At 40.9% G+C, this 17,543-nt stretch overlaps 2 protein-coding genes across 2 annotated transcripts in view; both read left to right on the top strand.

Annotated features, from left to right (window-relative positions):
• Positions 1 to 6,535, top strand: part of ELAC2 (elaC ribonuclease Z 2) — a 32,997-nt gene extending 26,462 nt beyond the window's left edge. The window contains exons 19-24 of the mRNA XM_081949764.1: positions 54 to 163; positions 1,719 to 1,818; positions 1,897 to 2,017; positions 2,124 to 2,202; positions 2,894 to 3,038; positions 5,566 to 6,535. Of these exons, the coding sequence (XP_081805890.1) occupies positions 54 to 163; positions 1,719 to 1,818; positions 1,897 to 2,017; positions 2,124 to 2,202; positions 2,894 to 3,038; positions 5,566 to 5,802 (792 nt within the window). The 3' untranslated portion in view covers positions 5,803 to 6,535. The remainder of the gene's footprint in view (positions 1 to 53; positions 164 to 1,718; positions 1,819 to 1,896; positions 2,018 to 2,123; positions 2,203 to 2,893; positions 3,039 to 5,565) is intronic.
• Positions 6,536 to 9,372: 2,837 nt separating this feature from the next.
• The window catches only part of DNAH9 (dynein axonemal heavy chain 9), a gene marked incomplete at its 5' end in the record, with an annotated part of 234,306 nt that continues 226,135 nt past the window's right edge, over positions 9,373 to 17,543 (top strand). The window contains one exon of the mRNA XM_081938079.1: positions 9,373 to 9,771. Coding sequence (XP_081794205.1) covers positions 9,373 to 9,771 — 399 coding nt within the window. The remainder of the gene's footprint in view (positions 9,772 to 17,543) is intronic.

The following is a 17,543-nucleotide window of genomic DNA, read 5'->3' as shown; positions in this document are numbered from 1 at the left end:
TTTACTGGTTCTTGCAAAGATCTCTCATGCTTTATTTATTTACCTTCACTCAGGTAACCCAGGGTGAGTCTCACGACCCACTGTTATTAGTTGCACCCACAATACTTATGACATGGCTGCATCAATACCATGATAACTGTCAAGAGATCCTGGGTCACATCAAGTAAGTAGATACTTATGTGAGACATTGAAGTATATTTATAGCAAGGTGCTGCAGTAACATTTCTTTAGCATAAGTTACTGTTGACTCTAAAATTACACTCAAAGATGGGTCACTTGAGACTTTAGAGTGATCCTACCTTGCTGTTACTCCAGAAGTTACAGCTACGAGCATTACTCATCACATGCAGACCTTGTCTTTTTTGTATCCGTTTGTATTCCACCCTTCATCGAAGCAACTCAGAGCAGCGTGCACAATTTACCACTTCTATTCTTCTTGTAACCCTATATCATAAATTATTCCAAGCAAGTGTATCTCATACAAAAGCATTCATGGCCCTGTTCCAATACACTTAATCCAGTTGGCCATTAATCCAATTAGATCACCCTGCTGATGATCTTGGAACCCATTTTTTTCCAGGAGGTGTTACAGTCTAATTAACCTGGGTATCAGGAACACTAGCGCTTCTCCCATTGACCTAGCAAGCAGCAGTAGATATGGCTTAAATGTGCTGCAGTCTGTTTTTTGTGCTGTCAGGCCTTGGCAATGAATGTCATAATGGAAAAGGCTTGGTTTTTTTTCCCCAACTGTTCTGTCTCTTCAGCTTTTTTTTTCTTGGAGATAGCTAGGCAGATGAAGCCGTTAAATAGATTTGATGTTCCCAGGACACAGTTTACTGGATTGATTTAGCTTAGTTTAGATTGATTCTACTTTGGACAGAATCTAGCCCCATGGGAATCTGCTCATAGGGTCAGGTGACCCAGTTGTGAAAACAGGGCCAGTGACTTTCAGGTCAGAATGGAGATTTCAACCTCTCTGTCTCTCTAATTTTAATCTGGCAATAGTTGCATCAGCACCTTCATACTCAGTTTAGTTATGAGTTTGAAGATGTTAGAGGTCAGGCTGAACGAATTCATCTAATATAGGAATTTAGTATCTTGTAAACTTCTAGGAAAAGTACCTCATTTCTTTGTTGGGAGCCTAAATTGTTTTGAAGAGGAGGTATAGATGCATTTCATATAGATTTGATCCAGTTTGACAGCTATTTTTTAACATCTGCAGAATACTGATTGCCTAGTCTTTAAATCATTGTTCATCTAGATGAGAAAAATGATCTGGGTGACAAAATGTTTATTATAACCTTGCTGGTAACGTTTCCACCCAGTGATTATTATGAATAGTTTAATTTTTAAATTAAAAAGATTCAGCATTGCCAGTTTAGAGCAATTTTACATCCACCTTGAGACTTGTCATTAATTTCATTATTTATAAAATTCCTAGAGAATGTGGGAATGTGGACAAGCCGATAATGGGATGAGCCATTACGGTTCTTCTAATAAAATTGGTTGATGTGAGCAGAAAATAATATTACATTTGACAGCTAGTAACATACAGGAATTTGAAAAGAAAAAAAAAGGAGCCTAATGGTGTGCATTTATGAAGATAATGCTTTCCCCATTGATACCAGGTAGTTCTGCTGTTATGAAAAGTTCTTTTTTCACAAAACAAAACCACACACCCTTTTACTGTAATTGTGAGCCTCTTTTTTTCTTTTCAGAATGATTCCTGCCCAGTTTTTAAAAGAAAAAGCTGATGTGTTCAAACCCAATGCAAAGGTGTTCATTGAATCACTTATGGAGAAATGTGACTTCAGAGAGGTAAAAAAGGCATGGGATAGACTGGGATAGGAAAAAGCATACACAGATTCCAAGTGGCTAATGTGCTACAATGTTCAGTTTCAGACATGCGAAGTCCGGCATTGTAAGAATGCCTTTGGTTGTTCTATGGTCCATAAATCTGGTTGGAAAGTGGTCTATTCTGGTGACACCATGCCATGTGCTGCTTTGGTTGACATAGGTGAGCTATGCATTGAGTTCTACATTACTATATACTTTGGGTCAAACCACGTGTTCGAAAACTTTCTTACACTGCTCTTCAAATGTCACAAATATGGTTTTCACAGGAAAAGATGCTTCTTTGTTGATTCATGAAGCAACCCTGGAGGATGGAATGGAAGAGGAAGCTATAGAGAAGACACACAGGTAAAGAATTTCTACCAAAGGGTGACATCATCATTTTTTCATGTAAGGGTGAAATGAAATAAAGGAAATTTTTTTAAAAAAAGATTTTTTAAAATTGAAACTGTAACATAAAGCATCTGGAGTTATAATTTATGTTTCTGGGAATAATTAAGATTGGAGCAAATGTTAATCACTTCAAGTATTTGCATTTTACCTGTTGTAATTAAAGCAAATTTAGTGTTGATTTTAGTTGAACCTTTTTTGTTTTGTCAGGTTATTTATTTTAAAATCTCTCCACCCATTTTATTAATATGCTAAAAATATATGTTTTGACATGAAACAATGAATTATATATAAGGAATAAATGTGCCGGCTTCAATATTTAAAGGTTTAACTTTGGTATTCCAAGAAAAATATTGAGTCAGCAGTTTAAGATTCTAATACTTCTCAGACCAGGATTCTGATAGGAGCAAGACTTAGATAACTTAGTTTTCTGTGGGTCAAATAAATTGATTGGCATTTTGAAGTAGGCCTCTTTGCTGATTTATTTGTCAAGGAATAGCAGCTGGAATGCTCCATAAATGCTTTTATGTTGCTCCTATACTAGTCTTCCAATTTGCTTTTCCCTCCCTTCTTACATAATTTGCTATGAGGGCTTCTGGGAAGATTTCTTTATTTCATACTGTGTTTTCTTTTTGTTTCCTTCCCATAGCACTACTTCCCAAGCTGTTGAAGTCGGAATGAGAATGAATGCAAAATTAATCATGCTCAATCACTTCAGTCAGCGCTATGCTAAGATACCTCTTTTCAGTGAAGACTTCAGTGAAAAGGTTGGAATTGCATTTGATCACATGCAGGTCAGTTAAAATTGTATCTTAAGCTAAGAGAGCTCCACATCTTCATGTGTTTTTTTTTTTTTTGGATATTCAGTATTTTTTTCTAAATAACCTAAAAATATTGATCTGGTTTACTAAAAAAAAATAGTATCATAGATTAAATTACATAAAATTATATAGGGGGCAATCTGTGCTCCAGTGTCTCAAATGGTCAAAATCGATGGCTCTGTCTTACTGAAAATGGATTCACAACTCACACTTTATAATGCTATACAAACATGTATGGTTTCTGTTGTTTTTGTCAGCACTCTTTTCTTGCTTAGTCTGCAGTTGCTTCTTGATTCAAAGTTATTCATTTTTCTGTGCATTAATTTGTATTTCTTTGAAGCAGCTCAAATTGCATTATTTGAAGATGCTTTCCTTTATTTTCCCATTCATAAGAGAATGATTGTACTTCTAGAGTAATCTGATTTGAAATAATTTAATCTAGCAGTCCTTTTAAAGAACTTCCAGTAGATTGGAATTTCACTGGGTTGGGCTTAATCTAATGAGCCGAGAGTAGTGCCTTCTCATGATCCAATTGGACTATCAGGTCTGATAGGAAGTCACTGGTTCAAGTCTCTCACAGCTGAATGTATTTTCAGCTCTCCACTGTGTACCTTAGTTCCAAAGGTTTTCAGTATTTCCTCTTGAGGGAAAGAGGGAATTGAGAATAATTACCTTGAATTGTCAGAGATTGAAAAGTAGGAAATGAATGATAAATATCTGAGCGTTCCTTTTTCAAATCAGATAGTTTGTCTTTCTGCTTAAAAGAGTTTTGAGATGCTTAGTTCAGAATTAGACTTAGAATCAGCTTAGTTTTCCTCCTTCATATCTCATCTTTTTAATCCCCCTATAGATATAGTGCATTTTCATTTTCTGGAGACTGTAAATGTTGGTTCCTCACAAAGCCATTAATAATTCTGCTAAGTGAAGCAAAAAGTGTTTTAAAATTACGGTAGTTTATGTAGGAGTGATAGTGATTGAGCAGATGTAATCTATGCTAAGGTTTTTTTTTTTTTAGTAAACCAGATAAATATTCTTTAGAATATTTACTTGAGAGTCTCATTGGACACCTATTGTTTTGGCCTCTGTTTAGGCACTTCGGAGGAAGGGATGATACAAATGTACGTACATTTGGGATTGAGAGAGTATGTTGTATTTGAATAAATACAATTTTGATAAATCCCTGGGTATTCTTATTTTCCCACATCATTTTTCTAATCTGAAAAGTTGTTATTGCTATTTCCCTGAAACTTTATGTGCTTGTCCCATCTCTTTCTAATACAGGCTTTTGCCCAACCTCACTGCCCACTCAACAGCGCTTTTATTATTTTTGAAACTTATGCGCCTATAGTAACTTAACGTTATACAGGTAATCCTCGATTTGCAAACACAATGGAGCCCAAAATTTTGATTGTTCAATGAGACATTTGTTAAATGAGTTTTGCCCCATTTTATGACCTTTCTTGCCACAGTTGTTAAGCAAATCACTATATGATATATTAGTAAGCTAGTTGTTAATTGAATCTGGTTTCTGACTTTGCCTGTCAGAAGGTCACAAAAGGTGATCGCATGATCCTGGATCACAGCAAGTCATAAATATGAACCAGTTCCCAAGCATATGAATTTTGATCACATGACCACGGGGATGCTGCAAAGGTTGTAATTGTGAAAAATGGTCATAAGTCTCTCTTTTCAGTATCGTTTTAACTTTGAATGGTCACTAAATGTAAGTTGGGGACTACCTGTATAACTTTATTTTTTGTTTATTTTTAAAATCATATTTATTTTTAGTTGATTTTTATTTTATCCCTTTATGCTATAACTGTTTGTAATTGAATATTGTTTGTTTTAGTTTCTTAGGATTTTTTGCCTGCTGTCACTCTCTCTCCAGATCATGCTTTGATGTTACAGCCACATAGGAGTTCCTCCCTCCTTCTCTCTGTCTCTCTGTCTCTGTCACTTTCTCTGTTTCTGTCTGTCTGTTTCTCTCTCTCATTCTCACTCTCTCACACACTCATACTCTCATGCGTGTGCACACACATGGTTCTCTTGAACAATACAGATATATTTGTTCCAAACTGTAAGAAGAATTATAGCACACACCATTATCTTTCTGATTATAAGTATTAGGTGTGACGTCAGTCTGGTGAGGGTCAGGCTTAGTGATCTATTGGCCAATTCATGTTCTGTTACCAGTTGGCTTTTCCAACAGAAATCAGATATGATGGCATGTTAGAGTGGAAGAACTCCCATTTTAGAATTCTGAGATGGTTTTTCCTAGAGATCAGAAAATTTTAAATATGTAAGTGAACTTGAAAAATTGATTGGGCACTAGATTAGTTGTTCATCAGGTTTTTCTCAGTCTACCGAGAAGAGTTCAAAAAAGTTCAGTATTAAGGTATATACTATTCACGTAACCCTTTCTTTACAAAAATTTAAAGGCTGTTAATTTCATACAGATTCTGTACTGTTTTGTTTGTTACATATTGGTTTTCTTTGTCAGGTTCGTTTTGAAGATTTCGATGCTATTCCAAAACTGATCCTTCCTCTGAAGGCCTTGTTTGCAGATGAGATTGAAGAGATGGAGGAGCGCCGGGAGAAGCGAGAATTGCGCCACTTGAAAGAGGCGTTCAAAGCTTCCCAGACTGCTGCGGGGAACAGATCACCGGCCAAAATGAAGTTGGAATGCGTAGAGGATTCTGTTGGAGCACCAAATAAAAAACTCAAAACTACCAATTAAGCAAAGCAGCAAAATAGCTTCTGTTCTATCAGGGAGAGTGACTTTAGCATAAGACATCTGATGTGTGTGATGCTGAACACTCTAGGAGGTATCAACACATTGAACTTTGCCAGACGGTTGGCTCTGGATAAATTGCCTGTGTTGCCTCTACAAAGCAGAGTTCCTGCTGGACATGTTAATAGCATAGCTCACAAAATGTACTTCCCAGCTGCATTATCTGGAGACATTCCGGTCCGATGGCACATTTGCCTGTCTGCTGGAAATATTTTATTATATGGTCACAGAGAAAAGCGGGGGACTGCAACCTATTATTTGAATCTCAAAATAATGGTTAATTTCTTTTTAAAAAAGACCTTTAGGCTGGATAAGCTTGTAGTGTTATGATCTTATACACTTGGAGTTGTCACTGCTTAACTAAAATTAATTTTGCAGAATTCTTCATATGAGGCTGTTTATAGCATAACATTTTAAGTATTTTTAAATTCAAGGACCCGGTAAATAAAATGTACAGCATGGCTACATTATATGCACATTATCCTAAACTTTATTCAGCTATATTATTGCAAGTTAGATAGTTCATAGACATATACTAACCACCTAAATAAGTACAAACTAATTATTTTCATTGTATTATTCCCCCCAAAAGAAACTCAAATTGTTTTATCAGGTCAGCCACCAAAAACAAAACAAAATGATTACGGTTCAAGAAACACCTGGGCAGCTATAGGCCCCTCACCACTTACTAGATCTTTAAAAGAAACAGGCATGATTAGAGAGAGCACTATTCATTAAATTGATATCCCACCAGTCTGAGAATTTCAGTCCTCCAGGTGGTCCTTGACTCTTGGCCGTAATGGAACCTCCCCGTTACCTCACAAGTTGTGATGTTACGGGATGCACTCATGTTCACCTCACTTAATGACTTCAATTCCTACTCTCCCTGTTGTGGTCATTAAAGTGGATAGCGGGATGCCTCAGGGTGCTGGAACAATTAAAATGAGCAGAGCAGAGTGAAAAGTGTCCTTCCTAAAGAGAAAAATATTCATAGCTCAGGGTTTGAAATTTGAGTTCCTTGGTTGTTTCCCTGCAGATGTTTCATTATCCAAACTAGGTAATGGCAACCTTTTATGCTGCCCAGAGTCACTATATAGGAGAGAGGGGCCACATATAAATAAATAAATAAAAATAAAATAACATTGCTGCAAGAAAACAACCAATCCCAAAGAGCATCAAGTGATAACATCAGTGTCCTTTCTGTATATTAAGAGATCAGTGGTTGAGATAGCCTGAAAAAGGTGGTCAAAAGAAATCCCAAGTTCTAGTGAAGCTGTTGCAATATTTCCCTTCTCTTGCAACAATACAATGTGATTATTGCTAGGCATGAATGATGTGCCCTTGACTCTTTTTTGGCGGGGAGTGAGCAGTGCTACCCCCTTTCCCCAATCTAGTGCCTTATGCATATGCCGAGAAACAGATCCCTGAAAGTGAGCAATTGAAGCAGAAGCTGTTCACCGACTTCCTTTGTAGATAGCACAAAAGGGTGTGGTTTGTGTTTATTTAGCTTTATCTTCTATTGTATGAACCCAAGAGCTAGTTTGGTTTACTGTGGTGGTTAAGGCACCGGGCTGCAAACAGAAAGACTCTTTAAGTTCTAGTCCTGCCTTAGGCACAAAGCCAATTGGGTGCCCTTGGACCAGTCAAGCTAAGCAGCAGGCAATGACACCCCACAGGGATGTCCAGGCAGTCACAAGGAATCAACAGTGAAAGGCAGGCAGAGATTGGTTGAGTGATCTGTGTGAACCTAGTTCGTAGGCACTAAACTGAACTGTTTAGCCACAAGATACTGAAAGATGCCCCCCGTTGCCTTAAAGCAAAATTGATTATTTTGTAGAACCCAAGTACAGGTAATCCTCGATTTACAACAGTTCATCTCGTGACCGTTCAAAGTTACGACACTGAAAAAAGTGACTCGTGACCATTTTTCACATGACGTTTATAGCATCCCTTGGTTGTATGATCAAAATTCAGAAGTTTGGTAAATGGTTCCTACTTATGACCATAAGCAGTGTCCCAAGGTCATGTGATCACCTTTTGCATGCTTCTGACAAGCAAAATCAACAGGGAAGCCAGATTCACTTAGCCACTCTGTCATACAAACTATGTCAACTACAGTGGTTCACTTCACAACTCTGGCAAGAAAGGTAAAATGGAGCAAAAATCACTTCACAAATGCCTCAATGACTGTGATTTTGGGCTCAATTATGGTCGTAAGTCGAGGACTACCTGTACTAAGCTGGAAGCTTTCAAGAAGAGACTGGAGTGCCACATGTCAGAAATGGTGTAGGGTCTCCTGGTTGGTTGGGGTGTTGGACTAGATTTACAGGGACTGGTCATGGCTAGTCTAGGACCAGGGGAGACCTAATAGCAATGTTCCAATATTTGAGGGATTGCCACAGAGAGGAAGGGGTCCAGCTATTTTCCAAGGCACCCTAAGGCCAGACAAGGAATAATGGATGGAAACTGAACAAGGAGAGGTTCAACCTGGAAATGAGGAGAAACTTTCTGACAGTGAGAACAACCAGCCAATGGGACAGAAGTTGCCTTCGGAAGTTGTGAGAGCTTCATTGGAGGCTCTCAAGAAGAGTCTGGATTGCCATTTGTCAGAAATGGTGTAGGAAGGCATGTTGATTTTCTGGGAGGGCAGTAGAATTAGAATCAACATAGTAGTGGAAGCAGAGGCTTTCACTAAAAAACACAGTGCTCTCTTAGACTTAGGCGAAATGGGGATGTTACACAAGAAACAAAGGAGGGGGGGGCTGAGGCTCTGCCAGTGGAGGGGGTGGGAGGCGGGGAGAGGATGCGACAACTAGAACACTCAGATCACAAAAGTGATTTGAAACATTATTGCGATTGTTGTAACAATGTACCTTTATGGAAGTGATACAAAACAAAATGATTGAAACATACTGATGATTTTGTGTTAAACTCAAAACTGCTAATACCTATGTAAATGTTGATATTTTTCTATTTTTGTTTGTAAAAGTTGTGAGACCTGGGGGGGGGCTTCTCCCCCCCCCGCACGATGTAGCGGTCAATATGTTCTATAACCTTTTAATCCCTTTTCCCTGTAAAACTTTTAAAATCAATAAAATTTGAACAATTAAAAAAAAAGAAATGGTGTAGGTAGGGTCTTCTGCTTGGGCGGAGGGCGGGGTTTGGACTAAATGACCTGCAAGGTACCTTATAACTCTTAATTTGTTCAGCTAAATGACCTACAAGATCCCTTCCAACTCTTGTTTTGTTAAGCCAGAAGCAAAAAATTCCCTTTGGTTCGGCTCCAGTTTTCCTGGGAGTTCCTGGCTTGTTTTCCGATCAGAGCTGGGAATCCATCCGCCCGTGCTGAGAGCTGAGGGTTTCTCCCCTCTCGTCCGTCCGCGAAGGAAAGGCGGGGCAGCCCGTCAGAGCTCACTTTTGCAGCCGGTCCCTCCCACTCCCGCTCAGGAGCGTCCTGGTCGCCCAAGCAACAGCGGCGCCGACCAAAACACTCGGGGAAGGGAGAGCCGGCGAGCAATGGGGGGCAAAGAGGAGGATCAGGACCCGGACCAGGAGGGCTCCCCAGAAGCGAATCCCCGCGCCACGCTGCTTGGGGAGCGGGTGGCGCGCAGCTTGCGAGTGGAGCCGGAGCGCTGGGCGCGTTGCCTGGAATCTCCCGAAGCGCGGCTGCTGCTGAGCGCTTTCCTGGATACCGAGCCAGCCGGGCGGCTTCTGTTTGTCACTCAGGGGGCAGCGGGGCAGTTGGCGCTAGGCGAGGAGTTGGTTTTGGCGCCCACCGCTGGTCGCTCCTCCAAAGGGGTCTTCCTGCTGCGCCTCGCATCCGGACCCTTGCGCTCGCCTCCCGACCCCCGGCAACTGCTTTATGGAGACCTGTCGGTAGCCACCCTTGACCAGGTGGCCACGCTGGTGGAAGAGGTAGGCAGCGGGACGGGCTGACTCGGGGGGAGCTTCTGGCAGCTTTGGAAGATTTTAGCTCTCGGATCCGGGCTGCGAAAATTCAAGCTGCCGCTAGATGGCGCACATAAAGAAAAACACCCCGACTTTTCCCTCCCTCCCCTGGTAAAGCTTCTCAAACATAGGTAGTCATCGACTGCTCACTTAGTGACCGTTCAAAGTGACAACGGCCCAGGGAAAAGGACCGTTGTTCACTGTTACGATCTTTGCCCCTTGGTCATGTGATCAAAATTCAGATGTTTGGCAATTGGTTCATACTTAATGACCATTCCCGAAGTCAGGTGATCAGCTGTTGTCACTTTCTGACCAGCAAAGTCCATGGGGAAACCAGATTCACTTAACAACCGGGTTACTAACATATCAACTGCAGTGATTGTGCACTTAACAACTGCGGCAAGAAAAGGTTGTAAAATGGGGCAAAATTCACTTAACAAATGTCTCACTTAACAACATAAATTTTGTGCTCTAAGTTGTGGTCGTAAGTTGAGGACTATCTGTAGTTGAGTGGGGGGGGGGACAGACTTCCCTTGCTTAATTCCTGCTGCTTCTTTGGAGGTATCTGGGACATGCAGCTCAGTGGTGGGTTGCCAATTATTTTACTACTGTTTCGGGCGTGCTTGCCCCCCCCCCCCCTGCTGCTACTACCGATTTGCCCAATCCGAATTTTACGTTAAGTTTGGGGGTTATTCAGTAGTTGTTGTTTTTTCTTTTTTCATGTCCCAACAGTAAGAAGCTGAATGGTCAGTTTCTGGAGATTATGCCGCTGAAGTTCACTGACTTCATACATTGAGGCTGATTATTTTTCTATCACTTTTTAGCAGGTGTACTGAAGGGGCAATGGATGATGGGAACAGAATCCTGGAAGGTCTTTTCATTTACAATAATACAATACAATAATAATACAATAGCAGAGTTGGAAGGGACCTTGGAGGTCTTCTAGTCCAACCCCCTGCCTAGGCAGGAAACCCTATACCGTTTCAGACAAATGGCTATCTAATATCTTCTTAAAGACTTCCAGTGTTGGGGCATTCACAACTTCTGGAGGCAAGCTGTTCCACTGATTAATTGGTCTAACTGTCAGGAAGTTTCTCCTCAGTTCTAGGTTGCTTTTCTCCTTGATTAGTTTCCATGCATTGCTTCCGGCAGCCGGGAGCGACGGACGCGTGCGTCCGCTTTTTGCTGTTTCGGTGGGCTCCCCTGATGTCTAGGGGGAGCACAGGGTGCCTTGCTGGGACCCCCTGGAATGGCGGCAGCCGCGGGGGGGGGTCTCCAGCTTTGCCCCAGGAGCCGGAAAGCGTAGGGGGTGCGTGGAATGCCACCATGCGCTTTCGCCGAACAGAGCCTGGAAGGAAATGACCAATTTGAAAGATACAGCTGAAGTGCGGTGAGGTGAGACGTCTCCCCAGGTCTTTTACTGTTTTATTCTATTAACTGACTCCCTCTTCTTTGTGGCAGTACAGTACATCTTCCTCAGAAACAGAATAATTGATAGAATTCAAGGTTTGGGGATAAATTAATAAATAAAGTATGCTTTCCATTCACTTTAGTAATTTAATAAAAGTGTTAGTTGTGTTTGTGGCAGATTAGCATAGAAACAAATAAGCAGACAACAAATGGAATTTGATGGGATTTTTACCTAATTGGCATTTAAATGGGAAGCCTGAATTTCTAATTAAAATCAAAAGAAGCGTTGGATTTCTACTCACTGAAAGATCTTCTGACTAGCACTCCATGTGTTTTACAATTCCATCTTATTTGTAAAGAATAAACGCTACCTCTGAGGTTAGTGGAAGTTATTGTCAGGTAATTATACCCAGGATCACCATATTCACACTCAAATATCTCACCATAGAACATACATTTGAAAATGATTAACATTTTAATTATATTGATAAAACCTGATATCATGTACAGCAGGGGTGTCCAAACTTGAGAACTTTAAGACTTGTGGACTTCAATTCCCAGAATTCCCCAGCCAGCATGGCTGGCTGGGGAATTCTGGGAGTTGAAGTCCACAAGTCTTAAAGTTCTCAAGTTTGGACATCCCTGATGTACGGTGTCTGAAATCCACTCTGTCAATATTTAGACATTTGTTGAAGACAACAATATATTTGCTTAATTTTACCCTATATGAAAGATGCCTGCATTTGACATGTGTATAACATTTGTTGTCACATTATTAATTATGGCCAATATCAAGCTTTTGATCCTTATCTGGTTTGATGATCAACACTATATTTTCATATGCTGGAAAGACTTGATTTTTATTCCTAGAACAGCGTGATTAGAAAGAGAGAAAGAAGGGGGAAGGGGAAATAAATATTTGGTGTCCCCCCCCTGCAAATTATTGCTGATGAACAAGAATATATAACTTTAGATCACAAAGCAAGAAAACAAAGAGTGAGGCCAGGTATCCATGCATTTCCTGGAATTGCCTGTTAAGACAGGAGAATATAATCTTTGTGTGTGTGTTAAGAGCAGAATTCCTACATTTCCAGCTGCCGGGAAAGAGACAGATTATTTTTCATAGAAGGTTGGCTTGCTGGCAAAGGGCTTTTGAAATTAGGCTGCTTACTCAGATCAGCAGGTGCCTATTTCTGAGTCTACTGATGCAAAAGATCTCCGTCTCGGCCTACCGAGCATGCTAGTCAAAATAGGTAATAGTAGATACCTTGATCTAGAAACATCCAGTGTATGTGTGTCAAAAAAAGCTAAGATGATAGCTACGATAGTGCAATTAAAACATTGACTTTTTTTTTTTACATCTGTCAATGAATGTATAAAAGGGGCAGGACTTCAATTGCATGATCATAGCTGCAACTTGTCTTTCCCCCTTTTCTTACACTTCTCTCCCAATTTGGATATTTGGGATTTCTCCTCCTTCTCCTTCTTCTTCCTCTTCGCTTCCTCCTCCTCCTCCTCCTCCTCCTCCTCCTCCTCCTCCTCCTCCTCCTCTTTCTGTTTCTGCTTCTACTTCTGCTTACAGCCATTAACCTGGAGCACAGCAGAGATGGTTAATCTGAGCCAATCCATGCTGATTATTTGTGAAAGAAAGACATTGACTGATGGGCGTCTCTGTGATGGATGCAATGTGTACTTTCCTTCCAGTGAATGATTAAACTGTGCCTTAATGCAAGGTGACAATGTGTTTCACGGTCTCCCTATTTCATTTTCTAATGACAAATTAACTTTATTAGGCCTCCTATAATAAGTGCTGTATATCTAATATGATAACAGTAAATGTTACTGTGCTGTGAGCCTTTTCAAGGTTTACTGATAACATTTGATGTCTTAGCCTAAGAAGTGTATGCATCACAATTTTGATTGGGACACATGAAATAATTGAGAACCAAGAATATGCACTCACATGATATGGTTATTTATCAGTTACCTTCCTTAATAAAATGCATACATAAGGAATTTATTAACAGCTATTTTTCCAGTAATTGATTGCATCTCAGATGGATTGCAAAGATTGGTTAGAGAAGCAGAGGACAAGAAGGCTAAGAGCTCACTGATCGCTGTTTAGTTTTAGTTGTTTTAGTTTACTTGGCCTGCGTGATCATTCTTAGGTCTTGGGATTTGCACTATATAGCCTGCAGCGCTTTAGATTTGGAATGAGAAAAAGGGGAAAAGGGAATGAGCGTGGCTCGCATATAGACAGAAATGCCTGCCAAATTAATCACGTCTTTTCAAAGGATTGCACTAGAGCTGCAGTGAGGAGCTATGTGATCCTGGGAAGAGACACAGCTGCTTTAATGACTTGCTGACCAACTGCTACCAAGTACTCTCACTCAGTGGCGTAGCGTGGGGGGTGCAGGGGGGGGGCCCGCACCGGGCGCAACATCTGGGGGGGGGGGGCGCGCTCGCACTCGCAGCTCTCTGCCCCTGCCTGGCTCACTCACTCTCTCTCACTGCAGTGTGACACACACATTCCAAACTTGATGCTTTTATCCACTCAGCTCTCAAAGGGCTCCTCCTCCTTTCAGGATTTCTCCCCTCTCATTCGGCCAGAATCTCCTCTCTTGTCCCCGAGTTCATGTTACCAAGACTGACTCTCTGGAATAACCCTGAAAAGATTCCAAGCTTTTGTCTGAGCATCTTTCAGTTACACCAGTGATGGCAAAACTTTTTTGGCAAAAGCGGGGGGAGTGCAGGGGGGGTCTTGTGCGGGCGTCGCACACCCATAATGCCCCGCTGCCTCGCTCTCAGGTCGGCCAGGGCCATCCCTGGCAGGCAGTCTCTCTGAGCCGGGCCCTCTTCCCTCCCGGGCCACGTCGGAGCTCCGTCTGCAGAGGTTGCGACCAAGGAGAGTCTCTTGGGGGGGGGGGGGGCAGACTCTGCAAGGTGGGCAGGCTCTGCGGAGGGGGCGGCGGGGAAGCCGGTTTTGGGAGGAGCACATCAGGCACCGCCAGACTCTGGGACACGTTCTCTCCGCCCAAGGGTGCAGCTGTCGGGCGGGGGAGAAACGGCGCCCGGCTCCGCGGAGGGAGGAGGAGAGGCCAAGAGCAGCAGCGGCGGGGGTGGGTGTGGATGGGTGTAACGTTGCAGGCTCTTGGGAGGGAGGAGGGAGGGAAGAGAATCTCCTCTTTGGGGGGGAGGTTGAAAGTGTCAACATCCCCCCCTTTTCTTGGCTGCATCCAAATAAGGCTGGAAGAGCCGCCGCATCCCCTGGAGCTTCTCCTCAGCCGCAGATTTGCGCTTTCTCAATTCTGCCCCACCCCCACCCCCCCATGATCTAAAAGGACGACCCGACTTTCTCCCCCTCCACTTCCACCCCCCCATCACTTCCCCGGTCTTTGTCCGACCGGGCACTCCGAGGGCGGCGGTCCTACCTGCCGCAAATTACTTGCCTTGCCCCGGGTGCTGACAACCCACGCTACGCCACTGCTCTCACTCATTCCAAGTATATCATCATGGCCCCATAGTTCTGCTTGGTCTGATAGTTTATCATTTCATTGCTGTAAATCTATGTGCATTTATCATTGTGGAATAACAATGGTACATGTTTCTCAATAGACATCATCACGCAAATCCTTTAAATTCCCAGCTTTCCTACATATTATTACTCTATTTACCTCATATGTCTATGTGTTATCTTTACAACATACCGGTACTTTATTTCCTCTGCTTTATGTTTACATTTCGCTGGTTCTTCTGTGTGGATGGAGGACAGCAGATATTGGAATTACATATTTGCATATATTCATGGGAATAGAGTAAAATTAAGCCATGGCCTAATATTAATTTTGGAAGCAGGTGAATTTTCAGCTTTAGTATTTAATACTTGACAATAGGTAACAATGATAATCTTCCAGGTTCAAAGAACTGGATCCTCCCTCATTAATTGGTATTTGCATTTTCTGTAAAGATATTCTCGGAAATGAAGAACCTCACGGAAATGTTCTAAACAAAGAATTTATTTCCTGAAAGTATTTTCCAGATATACAATATAAATTGTATATAAATTGATATTCCTTTCAAAATATAAATTAATCTGGGAATATATTCACTTTAAGGTCATTTTAAAATCAAAGGGTGAGGTTTAATAACTCCCATTCATCAATAGCTGGAGAAACCTTTTTAATTTAATTGCATATTACTATTAACTGCATTATATCATCTGATATATACTATATACTCCTAAATATTTAATGGATTTGGTATGAATGCAGAATTGATATTTCTTAAATTGATGGTTAACCAAATCTTGACTTATTGACATCAGTTTTGTACCAGTTAATAGAGTATGCTGCTGCTAAGGGCATCTATGTTTTCAAGTAAGACTGCAAGAAGTAGTGTGCACCACAACTTTCAAAAATCCTGGAACACCAGGGAACTATCAGAGGACTGGAAAACAGCTGATGTGGTCCCTATCTTCAAAAAAGGGGGGAAAAACAGACCCAGAAAACTACAGACCAATCAGCCTAACATCAATACCTGGGAAAATATTGGAAAAGATAATAAAAAAACATCTGTTAACAAGTAAAAACGAGTAAAATAATAGCTAGTAATAAACAAGTAAAGTAATAACTAGGATTTGTTAAAAACAGATCATGCCAAACCAATCTAATTTCATTCTTCAACATAGTGATTATATTAGTAGATCAGTGAAATACTGTGGACATAATAAACTTAGACTTCAGCAAGGCATTTGACAAAGTAGACCATAACCTACTTCTTAATAACCTACTTTCTAAGCTAGAAAAAATAGATAGAATAGATGGAATAGATAGCTTCACCGCCAGATAGATTTGCGACAAACTATACTCAATGAGTAGTCCTTAATGGGTCTAAGTCTACATGGAGAGACGTAAGCAGTGGGATACCACAAGGTTCCGTCTTAGGCCCAGTACTCTTCAATATCTTCATAAATGACTTAGATCACGGAATAGAAGGGGAAGTTACCAAATTTGCAGATGATACTAAGCTGTCAGGAATAACTAACATTCTAAAAGATAGACTCAAGATCCAGATGGATCTTGACAGACTTGAATACTGGGCTCTATTTAACAGAATGAAATTCAATTTAGAGAAAAGTAAAATCCTACACTTAGGTAAGAAAAACTAAAAGTACACATCTAAACTGGGTGAAACCAGGCTTAATAGCAGTGACTGTGAGAGAGATCTTGGAGTCTTATTGGACAACCAACTAAATATGAGCCAGTAGTGTGTGGCAGCAGCAAAAAAGGCCAGTGCAATCCAAAATTGCATTAATGGATACAATCAAGATCAAATGAGGTACTAATGCCACTCAGAAAGCCCACGTAAGACTACATCTAGAGTATTGTATCCAGTTTTTGTCACCACACTATAAAAAAGATGTTGAGACAATAGAAAAAGTCCAGAGAAGAGCAACCAGGATGATTAGGGGACTGGAGACTAAAACATATGAAGAACGGTTACAGGAACTGGGCATGGCTAGTCTAGTGAAGAGAAGGACCAGGGGAGACATGATAGCAGTGTTCCAATATTTGAGGGGTTGCCACAGAGAGGAAGGGGTCAAGCTATTTTCCAAAGCACCTGAGGGCCAGACAAGGAATAATGGATGGAAATTGAGCAAGGAGAGATTCAACCTAGAAATAAGGAGTAACTTTCTGACAGTGAGAACAATCAACCAATGGAACAGCTTGCATTCAGAAGTTGTGGGCCACTTCACCACTTGACGCTTTCAAGAATAGATTGGACTGCCATTTGTTAGAGATGGTGTAGGGTCTCCTGCTTGAGTGGGGGGTTGGACTAGATGACCTATAAGGTCCCTTCCAACTCTGTTAATCTGTCAAGATTTAGAAATGCAGATAAGAACATTGTCTGTAAATAAAGCCAATTTATATTCAGTTGAGTTATGTATTACTCTGTAGATCTCTTATGTTGTCTAAGAGCACAAGCCAAATGTCCCACACAGGTATTAAAAAGCAAGAGTAAAAATGAACGTTCTTGTCTAGTTGCTCTGAATAATTGAAAACCTGGAGAGAAAAAAAATGCCATTAACCTTTCCTTTAGATGTGACTCATATAATATCTTAATCCGTTTAATGAATTCTTAAGGAAATCCAAATCTATGTACTGCAAACATATACTGCTTCTCTATTTTATCAAAAGTCTTTTCAGCATCTAAAGATAAGATTATCAATTCCATTAGATCTACATCTAATCCGATGTTATCTGCTGCTCACCTACTTTTTGTAAACCCTGCTTGATTCTTTTTAATAACAATATTTGCTAACAGCGCTT

Source organism: Natrix helvetica (assembly GCF_964273705.1).
Source record: "Natrix helvetica genome assembly, chromosome: 1".
In the NCBI taxonomy this organism is placed as follows: domain Eukaryota; kingdom Metazoa; phylum Chordata; class Lepidosauria; order Squamata; family Natricidae; genus Natrix; species Natrix helvetica.
The sequence above is the reverse complement of the archived record's forward strand: the minus strand, read 5'-3'. Positions and strand labels throughout refer to the sequence as shown.